We start from the raw sequence: 19536 nt of genomic DNA, 5'->3' as shown, positions 1-19536 counted from the left end.
ACAGTGATGTCAAGTGAGACTTGGGTAAGTCATACATTGATTTCAATGGGGGACTTGAGCGACAGTCAGTTGCGCAACGCAAAGTCTCAATTTAAGACTTGGGCCATTGAGAGTAAACACTTTACCTACGGTCTTTTCACCTGGGGGTCAACACTTCCCCTCTGGCTTCCAAGTGGTGATTTAGACAGCAACCAGGCCATAGAAACAGTTAACACTGGACTCTGATCCGGTTGGCTTCTAGCCCCGATGCAACGTCAGGAAAGTTTACCCTTACAGAGAATGGATGACTTCCCCTGAGCTGGATACACCATCCGCCTATCGTGCAGTATGGAGATGGAGACTGAACAATCCAAACACAGACTAATTTTGGTCTGACTAACATACAAGTGAGAAAGTTCGGGAAACCTTCAGAATTTCTCTACCAATGTGTTTTGAAAAGGAAGCAATGAATCAAGGGAAGGGCGCGAGCACGGGAATACAATTAGGAGCACGTCACAACTCTGTGTCCTACTGTATCTGTGCAGCATACATAAGGTAATTTCTGCAACAAGTATCGTTGTTGCAATTCGTTCATAGGATGTGAATGCATGTGTAGAGTGACATAGGGGTCAAGTGACAGGAGAGAAAGTTGTTAGTGGTTTTAACTTGCTGGGAGTGTCTGGTGAGGGGAGATAAGGTCACTAGGTTCGAGGAGGCTACATGAGGATTCACAATGACAGGAAGCTACAATTATCCCCCCAGATCACTGCTACTTCCACACACACACACATAACCTAAACTTCCTTGCTTATCCAAGTTACAATCTGTTCAATTGAACTGTTTCTCTCTTAATTTATGATGCACTGTCACTTCAGGAAAGCGTGTGGCACTGGCACATGGTATGTTACATTATTTCAAAATGGCTTCCTCTCGCATGTCCTCTCCCTTGGTCCCTCTGCATTGTTCAAAGTGAATCGTGGGTTTCATTCCACAGACATCCTATTTCTTTAGCATCAGGTTGATTCGATAATATTAGCTAAATATAAGACAGTTCAAACAGATGCATTCTTCACATGCCTGCAAATTGTCTCTCGAATGGAGTTCTTACATTCCACTTAGGATGAGAGACTGGGTTCTGTTATCTTCCAACTGAAAGCAAACGTTTATAACTGACAAAATGAGCATGTAGCTGCAGTGTAAATGATGGCGTCAGTATTTCATGAAAAATGTATCATTGAAATATATATATTTGTATAAACAATAACTAAAGATAAATGTCCAAGTCTCTACCAGAACTGATTATTTCTTTGTCAGTCAACCTCGAGTTTTATCTGGATTTTATAAGCAATTCCTTCACTAAGAGCAGTTGAGGGCATATCAGGACCCGATCGCAGTAAACTCTGGATGAGCTAAATGTTCACAGGACTTGAGGAGGAAGCGCCACAGATTCTCTCCATGCTGGCACAAGATACAAACGTTTCCTCGCTTTTTCTTCTCTCTGATTTAATATCTTTCTGCAGATGCATCCCAGTTGTTTGAGGGGGAATGGGATTACTGCTCTTTTGGGGATGCAATGTAGGACTTCCCTGGTCCAAAAAGTTGGGCCCGGACGGAGCTGATGACAATGAGTCCCGAACCAGATTATTATTTTTATTTTTTTTCTCAAGGGGGACTTGGACCCAAGTGACCAAAGATTGTTTATCAGCGAAGTTGCTCTTCTGGTTAACTAATATGTCGGCTAGGCCTTCTATAATTCAATAAATTCACCTTATTAGCGTAAAATAAATATGCTATAAGGCTATGCAGAGCCATGGTCGGGTCCACCTGGGTCTATAAGCTGTAGTTACATAGACCCGAGACCCGATTGAACCTTGAAAGCTGCCCATTATAGTTTTGCAAAATTCCAAAACAGGGTATCAATATAGGGTTAGTGTGATGCACATACAGTAGCAATGAGAAATGAATTCTGCTTCTAAAGATCAATACAATACTTGTAAATTAGATCATGATGTTTAGAATGTGTGTGTCAGCTGTGGAACCCCGTGTGGAAAAGCTTAATTTCAGACAGGAAGTCCATTGGCACAGATGTCTTTTTACTCACAGTTCTAAGGGAAAATAAGAGCTAATGTGACATCCGTTATGGTGTAACCACCACAGCATCTGTACACCATACTGTTCCTGGACAAACCAGTACACAACAATAGACTAAAGGTTCTTCCAAACCGATCGAAATGACGCATCCAAAACTCAGTCAAACCAATGGTGTTCAATGACAGCCATGCTTTGGGGCAAAGCAAAAGTGAAAGATATGGGACGACTTATATTTTCGTTGCACTGTCCAACTGAAAAGTTAGAGGGATCTCAATTTTTTACATAGCACATTCTGGCTAAGGATCTGTGTCAGCCAATTGAAAGCGAAAAACATGGTGTCTACCGCCTCATTTCCCATCAGTCCACCAGACAACTATGCATCAGCAGTGGTATAAAGCTGCCCTAACACCAACACACTTGCTCTAGCACAGGCTAGAATAGCCCGTCAAATACTTATCATTCTAAAAAAAACACCAAGTCCAATGAAACAGATGACAGTCAACCTCCGTTTATTCGTCCAGCAGGAACCATTTCTTCCACTTCACACAGTCCCACTGTTATCATACTTATTTAGGACTTTCTTTTAGTAGAACCAATCTGGAAGCTTGCCCTCTTCAACTGGGGTGTTTGTGGTACTGCTAGGCTGTCCTGGCTGCCCCCCTCCCCAGGATCAGAGCCCTGTAGCCGGGCTGTGGTCTCTGCCAGCATGTCCATCAGCAGTTCCACCCGGATCTTCAGGGCATTATTCTCCTCCTGTAACTCCCGGTTCTTATTCTTCAGGCGGTGGATGCGGGTTCGGTCCCCTGCCTTTGGACTCCGGCCCTTGGCCCCTTGGGGCTTCTGCTGCAACAGCCACTGGCCCTCCTGGAAGATGAGGCTGTGGCCCCCCAGGGTGAGGGCCAGGGGGGCGTAATCGGGCCCCAGTTCGGTTTCACGGGAGTTGAAGTCAAGGTAGTAGAGGGAAGAAAGGGAGGCGTCGAGCCTGGCGGGAGGGAGTTTGGGGTTCCAGTTGCCTGGGGAGCGAAGGGCCGTCGACGGGGTCCCCAGTTTATCCCACATCTCTCTGAATATGGACATCTTGGGGCGGCGCTCTGGCTCACCTCGGGTTCCTGCGCCGGGTTTGCTCCTGCCCTGGTGAATCATTTAATACATTTGTCTGGGAATATTTTACACTAATGCAGGCATGATGCATTGCACAACATTCATTTCGTGCAGAAGAGAACTGAAAACAGTGTTTCCATAGTCCCTAAACATCTAGGACAGGGATAGCCAACATTCCTCTCGAGGGTGTGCATGCTTTTGCTCCAACCCTGTTTTAAAAAACACCTGACCACACATTATGTACAGAATGTTGCATGAACTCACAAATTAAAAAAAATCATTCCTCCAAAAAGTTTGTATTAACAGTCAAACAGCCCCTCAATATATAAACCTGTGGTGTCCAGTTAAGAGTTCCCCCTCTGGGATACATTTAAGTGAATGCAGAAGTTCAAGTCTTGGCAAGAGAAGCACCTCATTTGACCCTCCTCTTCCATTCAGATTTCAATCAACAACCAAGCCTTTCCTACCGTCCTGTTAAGGCCCCATGACCTCTTCTAAACATCCACATTGTTGCAAATAAATGTAACTAAACTAAGAAAACCTGCACACCAAGTATCTCAAAGAGAGTTGGTCAGCCCTGACCTGAATAATACGTTTTAAAACCTCCAGAAGAATACACTGCATCGCAGTGTTAGAGGCGTCACTACAGACCAGGGTTCGATCCCGGGCTGCATCACAACCGGCCGTGATCGGGAATCCTATAGGGGAGGCGCACAATTTTCCCAGCGCCGTCAGGATTAGTGGATGCTTTGGCCGGGGGGGGCTTCACTTGGCTCATGGCGCCCTAGCGACTCCTTGTGGCAAGCAGGGCGCCTGCAGACTGACCTCGTCGTCAGTTGAACGGTGTTTCCTCCGACACATAGGTGCGGCTGGCTTTCGGTTTAAGCGGGCGGGTGTTAAGAAGCGCGGTTTGGCGAGTCACAATTCGGAGGACGCTTGACTCGACCTTCGCCTCCCGAGCCCGTTGGGGAGTTGTAGCGATGAGACAAGATCGAAAATTGGGGATAGGATTTTTTTTTCTTTTTACAAAAAAACAATACTACAGATGGAGCTGAAGACTTAATCATAAACTTACCCACTCCTCCTGCCACTCCTCTCTGATGCTTTTCATGCTTCTCAAGGTGTTTAGCGCCTTGGGTTTGAGAAAAGAACTTTATAAATATGACTTATTATTCTGTTATGGTACGGAATCTTTGCACATTACCATAGCAACGGCATGGAAATTTTGGAGGACAATGACATTTAGAATCATTCCAGTGCACAGTAAGAATCCGGGATAGTAATAATCCTAAATTACATTTGTATAATTATTTTCATAGCAATCTCAAAGTGCTTCAAAAGGCAAAAAAAAACAAGGAACACATGAGTAGCCTAGCTTTTGTTAGGTCAACCAATACATCCCATTAGTAGCCTAGCTATAGTTAGGTCAACCAATACATCACCATTAGTAGCCTAGCTATAGCTAGGTCAAATAGAGGCCAAATCTTTGAGTGCATGCATCTTCCAAAGATGGAGGGACAGAGTTCATGGTTTGATCAGAGGAAGGATGATGGTTCAGCTACTGAACTTCTCCTTCACAATGTATGGCACCCACTTGGTGGCGCCCAGAGCTCACCCACACAGTTCAGAGTAGTAGCCAGTCGTCCTCACTACGAGCCCTCTGCCTCAGCACTGCATCTTCCATTCCTCTCAAGCTTCAGGGCACTCTTCAGTCGATGTTTTCAAAAGATCAGGAACCAGCAGGCAGGTAAAACAAAAAAGCTGGTCCAGTGTCGATGCATCATTTGAAAAAACAGAAACAATTAGTCAGCTAGCCAAGTCAAAAACAGGTGACCTGCCAGTCCAACTGCAAATATGTGGGTCAAAACCACCAGAAATAAGCTATATTTTTTTTAAATCCAAAAACAAGTCAAATAACAAACACTTACAAATGATTTAAAATGTACATATTTACAGTATTACTCCACTGTAAAGAATATCCAGAGGTAGCAGAAGCTGTGTTGTATCCCCTCTCATCTTATATTGAACCCACCCCCCATCTCCAATTAAGTCTTTAAAGCTACCATATGCTGTTCTCTCTGTGGTTATTGTCTTTTCCTAAAACTAATCAGATTTTCCCCAAATGACAAAATGGTAAAGCTGAAGGATTTGGGGTGCCCAAACACAGAAGTGTCCCATATGTGCATAGGTCTCAAATTATTTCACATTTCTACCCAACTTCAATACAAATAGAATAACTCATGTTTAACATTCACAAAGTTAGTTGCTTTATTTATGAAGATACAATTTCAATACAAAGTAAATGAGTGCAAATGAACATCTCATCAAAAATTACATTAAAATAAAAATTCACAGATGAGCAGATATCAAAAGTAATCCAAATGTTTTTTATTTATTGATGTTTAACACCAAGATCCAGCACAGATCACTGGGCCATACAACAGAAACTAAATCACCAATGGAAAACAGGGGATTCCAAAAACCATTTCACACAATATATTTGTGTTGACATTAGGCCCAGTGCAATCAAAAATCAGTTTTTCCTTGTGTTTTATATCAGATTGTACAACAGCTGATTAAAATGGTGAAAAAATGTATCAGTTATTTCCTGATAGTTGCTTGTTGAAAATACAATCTACACAGGACCTTCTAATCAGCCTGTTTGAATGGGCTTTATTTTGGGCTTGACATCACCAGGCTAATAGTTGGTTAATAGACGAAAAACAGCGTTCCAAACCTCGCCCCTAATAACAGACACCTTAAATTCTCCTCCCCACTAAGACCACTCCAAGTTACTCGTAGCAAAACTCTTGCTAGAATTTTTTTTTTTTGCTTAAAGGCTATTTTGGTCCATTTTAATGGAAAACTATTACTGTAAGGTACTCAATTGTTACGCAGATATTTTTGATATTGATATAAAAACAGCTGCATTGGCCAAAAACAGGTCATGTTTTACTTACCCAAAATAAAATGGTCAGTTAACATGCACAAAAAAAAAAAAAAGTATAATGACATCAGAATCATATTATTCTGACCAATGACCAGTCATCTTTAATTTGCATATGTATCCTCCTACTTTGAAGGGGTACACGGGGTAGGCTATAGAGAGTCTAGACCAGGGATGGGCAACTTCGATGGGGGTGAGGGCCACAAAAAATCTGAACTCATCATGGGAGGCCGTACTGGCTCGTGGGTCTGCATACCCACACATGCAGTCAGAGCAGACCTTTTGGAGGCCCTAAGCAAAATTTGCAGTTTTAAAGCAAGTTTGCTGAAAATCTACACATTTTGCAATGGAGTGGAGAGAAGATTTTGCAATTTTATAAATCATTTCATGCAATTCTACTCATTTTGCCATGGGGCAGAGAGAAAAAATTGCCGTTTTACAGCTAACTTTCTGCATTTCTACACATTTTGCAATAGAGTGGAGAGAAATGTTTGGTAATTCAACCATGATTACTGCAAGTTTAGATCGCAACAATCTTTTCTTTGAACATTGGTCCGCGAGCCTACAAAGGGAGGGCTGGGCTGCCAGTTGCCCATCCCTGGTCTAGAGGATTCTAGCCACCAATCACGGCTGAGTATGTAAATATATTTACATTTTTATCAACACACCCACAATATCAGACTGAACATTTCAATGGCAAAAGGAGGCTATAAATTATAAATATATTGAGTTATTTTCAATAAATAAACAGATTTAGACATACAATGATTTCAAAATAAAATAAGCATGGGGCTTTAACATTGTTTGGATGCATCAGCACACATATGACAACAGTCTAACCACTTTTTTTCGGTTTTAAAAAATTGCATGCTAATTTGGTATGGAAGTTCCCTTGCTTAAACAGAGTTGGAATTCACAAATGTGGATAATTTACATTTTATTATTTGGCAATAATGATAGCAAGGGAGTTGCTTTTTCCACAAGCCTTTTTCTTTTGCCAAATTAATGACACTAAATACACCGGATAGCTAGCACAGTAGTCAGAGAGCACACTGAACAACTAAATAAAATGTTTAGGCCTATATTCTGTCTAAATTGAAAAACACTTAGGCCTACTGGAGTTGCAAGGTGGTTTGCTAAATGAAGGACTGCACGCACAATTTGAGCTGCGACTTACGCTACCCAAACAGGTGCTTCTTTCTAATCAATATCACTGTTTCCTCCCGTTTTAACAGGGAGTAATCAGCTTAATAATATGAGTTGAGACATACAGTTAACAGCATTAAAGCTTAAATGATTCCCTTCTTAACCATTTGGTACCCACATTTGGCAGGATATGAGCTTACACTTGGTGTGCAGGTTTTTGGAAAAGATTAAACTTTACTAATTAATGAATAGGCCTACCCTGTTTGCTTTCATCAAAACAATGTTTTTGTTCCATATTTCAGTCTGAAACATGCCTTGGTTTAGGGGGACTGTAACTGCAATCTAAATGGCACATAAGCAGTTCGTAAAATAGCCTGCAATAGGCCTAGACCGGACACATCTATTATTTCAAAACTGCAGCTCACGGTTGGAACATACCTTTCCCTACTTCAATCAACCATTCCATTTACCGTAGTTGTCTTGATTTGGCAATGAAGGTAGCCTGTCTACAGTTGTTAGTGTATCCCATCATCTCTCCTTTAATCTCTTCTCCTCCTGCTCATCCCTTATAATCCCCCCCCCTCCTCCTCAGTCAGGTCGAGGACAGAACTGGCGAGCTGCTTCAGGTCCAGATCCAGGTAGAACCGACACATAAAACCCAGAATCCCCAGGGTAGAGAACCCGATCAGAACCCACAGAACCTTGGCACTGAAATACAGAGGGGCTAGTCTGGGAAGGAGAGAAAGACGGGGGAGAGCAAGAAAGAGAAAATAAAATTCTCAGAAATGCATTGCACAATAATTCAGAGACAATGACTATTGATATTGTTGGTTTGGAGTATATTGACTGAACACGACAAAATTAAATTTGTACAGAATACGAGATTGAACTTTTCTAAAAAAAAATCCTATGGGAAAGATACAGGGAAAGTGACCGTTGAGGAATTGTTCAAGCCTCCAGATAATAGAAAACAGACCACCCCATTTTGACAACTCTGCAAAATGAAGGCTCTGGTATCCACATGTAGAAGGCACATGCTACTATTTATTATGAGGGAACAATGATTTTGACCCTATACTTCGAAATTAAAATCACTCCTTACTCTCTTTCTTGAGAATCAATGATCTAATACGCCCGACATGTAATTCCATGGAACAGAACGATGATCTGCAATGCCAAGGAATGAGGCATAATTATAGGAACAGCCCCCGAGGGATAGACCGATAGGTCATTACCGTCCATGTGCCGATTTAGCATAGCCCCTGAAGTACTGGTAGCGCCCGTACAGGTATAGGAGTCCACATAGTGCGGACAGACCTAGGTGACGAAGAGAAAAATGTTGTCATAATTTAGCAGTTAAGGGAAATCTGGGATTTAAACAACAAAGCGGTCACTCCACCACTTCTTTCAGTAAACAGCTGAGGGGTAGGGGTTTCATTTCCTCAATGGGAGTCAACTTGACTCAGAGTAAGTCACGAAACAAACATTCAGTGAAATTGTCAGAAAAAGCATGGGGCTCTGTGGGTGCACTGAGGCAGCAGAGAATTTATTTTGGGTGCCTACCTTGGCTGAAGAAGAGTCCAGACACCCATAGGATGATGATGAAGATCGGGAAATATTCAGAGCAGTTGGCTCTAAAGAAACAAAACAAAAATCCATCCAAGAATTGAAAAACACATATCAAGCACATTTGGGCAATTCTACAAATGCGGTGGCTTTTAGGCAAAAATGAAATCCATTTGTTTTGACCTAGGTGACAAATGCGGTGGCTTTTGGGCATGCCATTTCTGACTATAACATTTTTCTTATTATCTTGCAATGTATTTGGGTAAATATTCCTGGGTTCGTACAGACAGTGGTAAGTCAAATTCAAGGACTTTCAAGTACTAATATTTATTTTCAAGGATCATCAAGTTGTAATAGCTCCTCTCATGCAATAGTTTCTAGTCGCCACCAGATGGCATTATATCGCCACAACCTCATGTTTTTTATTTTTTACTATTCATCACTACCTTACAAGTTCTACTCAACAACACGTGTTTCACTACTTGTTTACTACATACATGTTGGTCAGTCCGTACTGATGTTGACTGATTTCCTTATATGAACTGTAACAGTAAAATCTTTGACATTTTTGTTCAGTGTACATATGGAATTGCCTTTATATTTCACTAGATTTTAGATCTCACAGGCTGTCCCAACACATGACATGAAAGTGAATTCCGACAGCGTAAAAGGCCCTTAATTGACTCTAAAATTATGTATTCTAGACCCATTTGAAGAGAAACAAGTGAATGCGTTTGATAAGATAAAATATTCTCTCAGGGAACCCTATTTAAATTTTAGGGGACCACACATGGGACCCATTCTGTTACAGGTCCCCAAAGCACACACTTTCCTGGGTCGCTCGTCTTCAGTTCGCTGCAGCTAGCGACTGGAACAAACACTCAAACTGGACAGTTTGATCTCAATCTCTTCATTCAGACTCAATCATGGGCACTGACAATTGTGGCGGCTTCACGTGATGTATGGTCTCTACCTTCTTGCCCTTTGCTGTTGTCTGTGCCAAATAATCCATGTAGTGTTGTCTCTTGTCGTGATGTGTGTTTTGTCCTGTATTTTTAAAATCTCAGCCCCTGTCCCCGCAGGAGGCCTTTTGCCTTTTGGTAGGCCGTCATTGTAAATAAAAATGTGTTCTTAACTGACTTGCCAAGTTAAATAAAACCACTGTACTACTAACCTCTCTCCCTGCTTGCTTCAATGCTTCCTCTGTGCATCTCATTTTCCTCCATTGCAGCCTGACTCATGTGAGGATCTGTGTTTATTGCACTATAACCCAATACTATATCACATGTGATATAATATTAGCAACTGTTAGCCTGGGCGCCTGGGTGTCTGTGTGTGTGTGCTGAAAGTAACATTGTGCCTCAAATAGAGTGCTGAGAAGCTGTGGTTAACCTTGAGCGAGAACAGTATGCTTTCTATGCAGGTGCAAATAGCTCAAACAATGTTACAGAACTGTCTGACCTCAGTCTCCAGGGTGTGGGAGCGTAATCTACAAAGCAACAGCGCCGGACACCAAGGAGCGCCAAGAGGCTGGGACCAGCCTGAGCGCCGGCGATAGGCTGAGCAAGTTTAAACCACGCTCAGCCTCTACTGTGATAGGCCAACAGACGGGTTGGAACTACGTCTATCACCGTATAAGAACAGCTGTTTACTTTCATCCTGACAGTTTTTCTGTTCTACCCTGCGAGGTGTTACAGTGAACCTGTATATACGAAAATTGCATTTACCATTTATCGCTTGAGTTTAATAACAGTTTAATAACATTTTGTCCTGATACCAGATTTGAATTGACGCAAATCCCTGATACTCACCACTGTCTCACTACTCGCTATAAAGAAAATGTATTTTATGAGAATTTATAGCCTATCTTTTGATTATAGTTAGCTAACTTAATTTCAGTCAACTGCTCCTGCTGAGGTCAGGCACTGTTCAACGTTAGCTTCCAACTGCATCCTCCTAACCAGCTAGTCATAGCTCGCTAGCTAACGTTACCTGGCTAACAGCCAAAGTCATTGAGCTACCTAACTAGCTAGACTGACTGAAATATCAGCGACTATTGACAAGTTGTACACTCATTTTCCGAGAGTCAGTTCTTGTGTTTGGGGGATGTATGTTGACACGGCAAGAGTCGAGGGATGTTGAAAACATTCCAACGGTCAGCGGCTTCTCACTGCTACTTTCCCACACTGGTCTGGACTAAGGTAGTTATTTTTAACCTCCGTTTATGTCGTGGGTGGAGTTTCCCGTTGGGCAGAGTAGTGAATGAATGCGACGCTAACAAGGAAAATCCGGGGGTGCAGGCTTACTTTAAAAAAAATGTAAGCTTTATTTAGGCAAGTCAGTTAAGAAAACATTCTTATTTACAATGACGGCCTACATAACGAGCATACATGATTCCACTCGTTTGCAGAGCTAGCTATACAGTGTTTGTCAGATCAAGAAGGCTTCTGAGCGTTGATTAAAGCTGGGAACGCAATAATTAGTAGGTAAATGATAATTAACCAAATAAAAAAGGTGCGTAAACGGCGTTTACCCTCTACTACATCACTGGCTGAGTCTGGCAAAAACCATGGTCATGGGTGCACCTCAGCCACGCTCAAGGTCCTAAACGATATAGCCGCCATCGATAAGAGACAATACTGTGCAGCTGTATTCATTGACCTGGCCAAGGCTTTCGAATCTGTCAATCACCACATTCTTCTCGGCAGACTCAACAGCCTTGGTTTCTCAAATGACTGCCTCGCCTGGTTCACCAACTACTTCTCAGACAGAGTTCAGTGTGTCAAATCGGAGGGTCTGTTGTCCGGACGTCTGGCAGTCTATGGGGGTGCCACAGGGTTCAAATCTCAGGCCGACTCGTTTCTCTGTACACATCAACGATGTCGCTCTTGCTGCTGGTGATTCTCTGATCCACCTCTATGAAGACAACACCATTCTGTATACTTCTGGCCTTTCTTTGGACACTGTTAACTAACCTCCAGATGAGCTTCAATGCCATACAACTCTCCTTCCGTGGCCTCCAACTGCTCTTAAATGCAAGTAAAACTAAATGCATGCTTTTCAACCGATCGCTGCCCGCACCTGCCCGCATCACTACACTGAACGGTTCTGACTTAGGTATTTGTAGTTGTCCACATATTCTAGGTGTCTGGCTAGACTGTAAACTCTCCTTCCAGACTCACATTAAGCATCTCCAATCCAAAATTAAATCTAGAATCGGCTTCCTATTTCGCAACAAAGCATCCTTCACTCATGCTGCCAAACACATTAGTAAAACTGACTATCCTGCCGATCCTTGACTTTGGCGATGCCGTTTACCAAATAGCCTCCAACACTCTACTCAGCAAATTGGATCACAGTGCCATCCGTTTTATCACCAAAGCCCCATAAACTACCCACCACTGCAACCTGTATGCCCTCGTTGGCTGGCCCTCGCTTCATATTCGTCGCCAAACCCACTGGCTCCAGGTCATCTATAAGTCTTTGCTAGGTAAAGCCCCGCCTTATCTCAGCTCACTGAACACCATAGCAGCACCCACCCGTAGAACATGCTCCAGCAGGTATATTTCAATGGTCACCCCCAAAGCCAATTCCTCTTTGCCCACCTTTCCTTCCAGTTCTCTGCTGAACGAACTGCAAAAATCACTGAAGCTGGAGACTCATATCTCCCTCACTAGCTTTAAGCTCCAGCTGTCAGAGCAGCTCACAGATCACTGCACCTGTACATAGCCCATCGGTAAATAGCCCATCCAACTACCTCATCCCCAAAATGTTATTTCTTTTTGCTCATTTTCACCCCAGTATCTCTACTTGCACATCTATCACTCCAGTGTTTAATTGCTAAATTGTAATTATTTCGCCACTATGGCCTATTGCCTTACCTCCCTCATCTTACCTAATTTGCACACACTGCATACACTTTTTTCTATTGTATTATTGACTATTTGTTTGTTTATTCCATGTGTAACTCCGTGTTGTTGTTTGTGTAGCACTGCTTTGCTTTATCTTGACTAGGTCGCAGTTGTAAATGAGAACTTGTTCTCAACTAGCCTACCTGGTTAAATAAAGGTGAATTAAAATAAAATAAATAATAAAGTAATAAACATCAATATTCTGCCAGGCAGACTTAAATCTATATTTTACAAAAATATAAAGGCAACCTGGAACAATTAACGGTTTTACTGAGTTATGGTTCATAAGGAAATCAGTCAATTGAAATAAATGTATTCGATTTCACATGACTTGGCAGCGGCGCAGCCATGGGTGGACCTGGGAGGGCATAGGCCCACCCATTTGGGAGCCCAGCCAATCAGAATTTGTTTTCCCCCCAGAAAATGGCTTTATTACAGGCAGAAATACTCCTGTTTCATCAGCTGTCTTGGTGGCTGCTCTTAGACGATCCCGCAGGTGAAGAAGCCGGATGTGGAGGTCGTGGGCTGGCGTGGTTACACATGGTCTGCGGTTGCGACGCCGTTTGGATGTACTGCCAAATGTTCTAAAATGACGTTGGAGGCAGCTTATGGTAGATAAATTATGATTGAATTCTCTGGCAACAGCTCTGGTGGACATTCATGCAGTCAGCATGACAATTGCACACTCCTTCAAAACGTGAGACATCTGTGGCATTGTGTTGTGTGACAAAAAGCACATTTTAGAGTGGCATTTTATTGTCCCCAGCACAAGTTGCACCTGTGCAATGATCATGCTATTTAAATCAGCTTCTTGATATGCCACACCTGTCAGGTGGATGGATTATCTTGGCAAAGGAGAAATGCTCACTAACAGGGATATAAACAAATTTGTGCACAAAATTTGAGAAATAAGCTTTTTGTATGTATGGAACATTTCAGGGATCTTTTATTTCACCTCGTGAAACATGGGACCAACACTTTATGTATACATGGGACCAACACAAATGTATACTGAACGAAACACATGTTGCGTTTCGTTCAGTATACATTTGCCCGGCATTTTAGCTGTCGATGTGACGTTTGGCTGTGCCTAAAATCAGTCAGTTCTGATTAGGCGCTGGCTGAGTGGCAGTGTGAGTGGAATGAGTGAGCTCTTCTGGCAACCAGAGCGCAAAACACTTGGAAATAAAACGCTGTAGTATGCCTGGAAATTAATTTGCAAGACCAATACGTTTCTAATATTTTTCATATTACCATATTTGATCATTTTGTCCTCATTTTAATTTAAGTACTGTTCAAGTACCAACTTCAGAAAATGTCAGATTTTCAAGGTATTCCAGTACTTGAATTTCAGAGAGCCAAATTCAAGTACTTTAAGAACCTCAAACACCTTTGACTAAAAAGGCCTACACTCTACATCTATTGTCTGTGAAACAGGTTTGGTTGTTTCCACTTGCCTCTAAAGAAATATGTTGTTAATATTCAAGCACTCTTATTGGTTGGTTCAATTCCGAAGACAATACGGGGTTGTTATTGGCCCCGCTTGCAGACAGGGGTAGATCGCAAACGTCAGGTTTCACCAGTATGAAAATGTAATGCAAGGGGTAGGTCACGTTCTGAAAACTGTATTCTATTTTTATAATTTTACAATGTGTACACGTTTGCTGTACATTCCTGATTTATACATGTGGGTATATGTACCTGTTAGGGATTGAGGGGCTTTCTGGGATGTGGTATATGATTGCTGTATATAAGTGTGCTAGCTAGCATGCACCGATGTAATGGTCACATAAGCTCACTGCTAACACGGTTGTTTTCATGCTACAGATTTGACTATCGACAGCCATCAACATCATTAACCTGTCTGGCTCTGGCGTTCCGCCAGCGGAACTCCTCCCACATTCCACTGAAAAGGCAGAACGCAAAATTCAAAAGATATTTTTTAGAAATATTTAACTTTCACACATTAACAAGTCCAATACAGCGAATGAAAGATACACATCTTGTGAATCCAGTCAACATGTCCGATTTTTAAAATGTTTTACAGCGAAAACACCACATATATTTATGTTAGCTCACCACCAAATACAAAAAAGGACAGACATTTTTCACAGCACAGGTAGCATGCACAAAGCCAACCTAACTAACCAAGAACCAACCAAACTAACCAACAAACAACTTCATCAGATGACAGTCTTATAACATGTTATTCAATAAATCTATGTTTTGTTCGAAAAATGTGCATATTTCAGGTATAAATCATAGTTTACATTGCAGCTACAATCAGAAATTGCACCGAAAGCAGCCAGAATAATTACAGACACCAACGTCAAATACCTAAATACTCATCATAAAACATTTGAAAAATCGATGGTGTACAGCAAATTAAAGACAAACATCTTGTGAATCCAGCCAATATTTCCGATTTTTTAAGTGTTTTACAGCGAAAACACAATATAGCATTATATTAGCTTACTACAATAGCCTACCACACTACCGCATTCATTCAAGGCACGTTAGCGATAGCAATAGGCACGTTAGCGATAGCGAATAAACCAGCAAGATATATAATTTTTGACTAACCTTGATAAGCTTCATCAGATGACAGTCCTATAACATCAGGTTATACATACACTTATGTTTTGTTCGAAAATGTGCATATTTAGAGCTGAAATCAGTGGTTATACATTGTGCTAACGTAGCATCTTTTTCCCACAACGTCCGGATATTTTTCTGACACTTTTTCTGACACATATTCTGACCAAATAACTATTCATAAACATAACTAAAAAATACATGTTGTATAGGAAATGATAGATACACTAGTTCTTAATGCAATCGCCGTGTTAGAATTCAAAAAATAACTTCATTACGACATCCAGCTTAGGTATAGCGAGAGAGTACCCAAAAGCTGGGCGCAAACGACTAGTACAACATGTTCGACAGATATATGAAATAGCATCATAAAATGGGTCCTACTTTTGCTGATCTTCCATCAGAATGCTGTACAAGGGGTCCTTTGTCGGGAACAATCGTTGTTTGGATTTAGAACGGCCTTTTTCCCTCTCGATTTAGCAAGCACACTTGCCAAGTGGCGCGAATCTCTCCATCGTCAACAAACTCAGAGAACGGAACACGGCAAAACTCCCGAAAAAATTTCAATAATCTGATTAAACTATATTGAAAAAACATACGTTACGATGATATTGTCACATGTATCAAATAAAATCAAAGCCGGAGATATTAGTCGTCCATAACGACAGCTTATCAGAAGGCAAATCCAGGTCCCTTCTCGCGCTCTCCAGAAAACAGGAAACTGGTGACACGTCATGCCAAGAGCTATTATTCGAGCCCAGATCAAGTTACACACTCAATTTCTTCTCTCACTGCTTGTCGACATCTAGTGGAAGACGTATGAAGTGCATCTAAACTAATAAATATCAAGGACTTTAATAGGCAGCCCCTAGAACAGTGCATCGATTTCAGATCTTCCACTTCCTGTCAGGAAGTTTGCTGCAAAAGGAGTTCTGTTTTACTCACAGATATAATTCAAACGGTTTTAGAAACTAGAGTGTTTTCTATCCAATAGTAATAATAATATGCATATTGTACGAGCAAGAATTGAGTACGAGGCCATTTAAATTGGGCACGATTTTCCCCCAAAGTGAAAACAGCGCCCTCTGTCCTCAACTTAAGCCCTGCACAACTACCGTGCTGTTTCCTATTTAATCACAGATAATAAATAACGCTCAACTGGGACCACTGGCTGGGATGATTTCTTTGAACTAAAAAACACAACTCAAGGAGAGCACGATTAACATCGGTTACATCTATCTGCATGTCACCTGCTAAGTACTGGGGGATATTTATCAAGTGTCATCAATTTCTGAGTGCAGGTGAAGAAGGACAACTTAATACTAAAATTATATTTGGGTAAATTAAGTAAAGAAATCAGTATTAATTGCTGATAGACATTTGTCATTTCAGATCTAGCAGACTTACTGAGCTCTGAAGACCCTCTCAAACTCTGGGGGTCCTGAGGTGCTGGGTGGGGAGACAGAGTACTTGCGTCTGGCGTATATCACCTGTAGAGAGAAGTAAGCTACAACAAAAACACACGTCACAAAGTCCATGCTATAAAAATAAAAAAAATCAGAAAAATAATTTCCCCACACACTTCTTGACAAGGAAATTATACCAACACTCAAAGAATCAGATCTTTGATAAGATATGCATTTTCTGCCACAGGATAACATTTACAAAGTTGAATATAAACAAGTTCACTTAATTACTAGAACTATGATAATGACCACAGGTTTATCATAAAAGCACAGCACTTTTTATAGAAAGAAAATATGATCAACTTACCTTGCTCTAACACACCCAACACCGTTACTCCTGCAATGAGCACTACCTGATCCAGCATGTTTTAGAGCTAAAAGTGACTCTCCTTTCAACCTGGTGTTCAGATGCAAACTGTTTCTCTGACTGAGTAGACCAATAGGTGTCAACTCGGGGGAGAGGCGGCAACTTCCTGATTTGAGTGGCCTGTATCGTTAGGGTAATTTATTAACCAATGTGATGCTTCAGTTGGTAACCAGGGGTGATTTATTTTTTATCTTGCAAAACTTTTATTCTGGATCAGAATGATCTGGATTCTGTAATCCTCTTTTAAGCCAGGATCAGATCGATGTTGCTGTTAAGACTTTTTCAGAAAATAAAATGTCTCATTTTGATCCAGATACCACAATCAAGATCACATAATACAGCTTTTCAGAGCTTTGAACAGAACTACACCTTGCCCTCGACCGGACAGGTTATGGTACTACTTCTACACTGTCATAGGGAAAGAGTGTAAACTACACGAATAAAGGTAATTTGATTAGTTTGTGCCTGTATATCATTAAGTACAAACATTTGAAACTTCAAATGTAGCCTAGCAACTGACCACATACTTATATTGAGGTCAATTTAACATAATGAACATTTAGTTTTACATTTAGTATTTATATATTTTTAACTTCACTTTAGTCAGACATTTCTTGGTTGTAGTGCCTTTCACCTTTCTAAGTCCACCCTTCAAGTGGGATCAAGATCATCCTGAATTTCGGCTTCAAAACTATCCTAATCAGTACCTTAAGTTTTGAAAAATGCAAAAACGTAATTTAATCCTGATTGAAAGGTCAGATTAGACTACCAAATATGAATTCCTATGCAGAGGATCAGCATCTCATTTTGAAATAACAATTCTAACAATTAATCCTAACCGATTGCCAAAATCCAAATCAGTTAACTATTGAAAAATTGGACGCACATGGTAGCCATATATGATTGAATTGCATGTTGTGCGAGTGCAATGGTCCAGGAGCAGGCTGTTATGTGTCTACGTACAGTGCATTCGGAAAGTATTCAGACCCTTTGACTTGTTCCACTTTGTTACCGCCTTATTCTAAAATTGATTAAATAAAAATCCTAAAATCTACACACAACACCCCATAATAAACAAAGCGAAATTAAGTTTTTGCAAATGTATTAAAGTAAAAACAGAAATACCTTATTTACATAAGTATTCAGAACCTTTGCTATGAGACTCAAAATTGAGCTCAGATGCATCCTGTTTACATTGATCATCCTTGAGATGTTTCTACAACTTGATTGAGTCCACATGTCGTAAGCTAAATTGATTGGACGTGATTTGGAAAGGCACACACCTGTCCATATAAGGCCCCACAGTTGACAGTGCATGTCAGAGCAAAAATCAAGTCATGAGGTCGAAGGAATTGTCCGTAGAGCCCCGAGACAGGATTGTGTTGAGGCACATATCTGGGGAAGGATACCGAAAAAATCCCTGCAGCATTTAAGGTCCCCAAGATCACAGTGCCCTCCATCATTATTCAATGGAATAAGTTTGGAACCACCAACTCTTCCTAGAGCTGGCCGCCCGGACGAACTGAGCAATCGGGGGAGAAGGGCCTTGGTCACTCTGACAGAGCTCCAGAGATAGACTGTGGAGAACCTTCCAGAAGGACAACCATCTCTGCAGCACTCCACCAATCAGGCCTTTATGGTAGAGTGGCCAGACGGAAGCCACTCAGTAAAAGGCACATGGAGTTTGCCAAAAGGCACCTAAAGGATTCTCAGAAATAAGATTCTCTGGTCTGATGAAACCAAGATTGAACTCTTTGGCCTGAATGCCAAGCATCACTTCGGGAGGAAACCTGGCACCATCCCTACAGTGAAGCATGGTGGTGGCAGCATGCTGTGGGGATGTTTTTCATCCGCAGGGACTAGGAGACTAGTCAGGATCAAGGGAAAGATGAACGGAGCAAAGTACAGAGAGATCCTTGATGAAAACCTGCTCTAGAGCAGATCTCAGACTGGGGTGAAGGTTCACCTTCCAACAGGACAACGACCCTAAGCACACAGCCAAGACAACGCAGGAGGGGCTACGGGACAAGTCTCAACGCCCTTGAGTGGCGCAGCCAGAGCCCGGACTCGAACCCGATCAAACATCTCTGGAGGGAACTGAAAAGCTGTGCAGTGACACCCCCCATCCAACCTGACAGAGCTTGAGAGGATCTGCAGAGAAGAATGGGAGAAACTCCACAAATACAGGTGTGCCATGCGTCCTACCCAAGAAGACTCGAAGCTGTAATCGCTGCCAAAGGGGCTTCAAAGTACTGAGTAAAGGGTGAGAATATTTACGTAAATGTGATATCAGTTAATACATTCGCAAACATTTCAAAAACCTGTTTTTACTTTGTCTTTTTGTGGTATTGAGTGTAGATTGATGAG

General features: G+C 41.6%; 2 protein-coding genes across 2 annotated transcripts; both read right to left on the bottom strand.

Annotated features, from left to right (window-relative positions):
* Window positions 1–2640: 2640 nt before the first annotated feature.
* Window positions 2641–3213, bottom strand: LOC120061881 (protein chibby homolog 1-like). Its single transcript, XM_039011658.1, has one exon. It carries the CDS (start codon window positions 3211–3213, stop codon window positions 2641–2643), a length of 573 nt encoding a protein of 190 aa, XP_038867586.1.
* Window positions 3214–6108: 2895 nt separating this feature from the next.
* On the bottom strand, window positions 6109–17167 carry ltc4s (leukotriene C4 synthase). The gene is made up of 5 exons (XM_039011778.1): window positions 17110–17167; window positions 16744–16843; window positions 8828–8898; window positions 8500–8581; window positions 6109–7993 (listed from the first exon to the last, which is right to left on the bottom strand). The coding sequence occupies exons 1-5, from the start codon at window positions 17165–17167 to the stop codon at window positions 7831–7833; spliced, it is 474 nt and encodes a 157-aa protein (XP_038867706.1). The 3' UTR covers window positions 6109–7830.
* Between the last annotated feature and the right edge of the window lie 2369 nt (window positions 17168–19536).

This window comes from Salvelinus namaycush, chromosome 17 (genome assembly GCF_016432855.1).
Source record: "Salvelinus namaycush isolate Seneca chromosome 17, SaNama_1.0, whole genome shotgun sequence".
Taxonomy (NCBI): domain Eukaryota; kingdom Metazoa; phylum Chordata; class Actinopteri; order Salmoniformes; family Salmonidae; genus Salvelinus; species Salvelinus namaycush.
The sequence above is the reverse complement of the archived record's forward strand: the minus strand, read 5'-3'. Positions and strand labels throughout refer to the sequence as shown.

What these genes read in the sequence shown, in the direction of transcription:
- LOC120061881 (XM_039011658.1), bottom strand. Translation starts at nt 3,213, where the DNA reads ATGATTCACCAGGGCAGGAGCAAACCCGGCGCAGGAACCCGAGGTGAG.
- ltc4s (XM_039011778.1), bottom strand. Translation starts at nt 17,167, where the DNA reads ATGCTGGATCAGGTAGTGCTCATTGCAGGAGTAACGGTGTTGGGTGTG. An exon ending in GTTGGGTGTGTTAGAGCAAG is followed by an intron (nt 16,844 to 17,109) that starts GTAAGTTGATCA and finishes TTTTTGTTGTAG; the next exon opens with CTTACTTCTCTCTACAGGTG. An exon ending in GAGAGGGTCTTCAGAGCTCA is followed by an intron (nt 8,899 to 16,743) that starts GTAAGTCTGCTA and finishes TTGTTTCTTTAG; the next exon opens with AGCCAACTGCTCTGAATATT.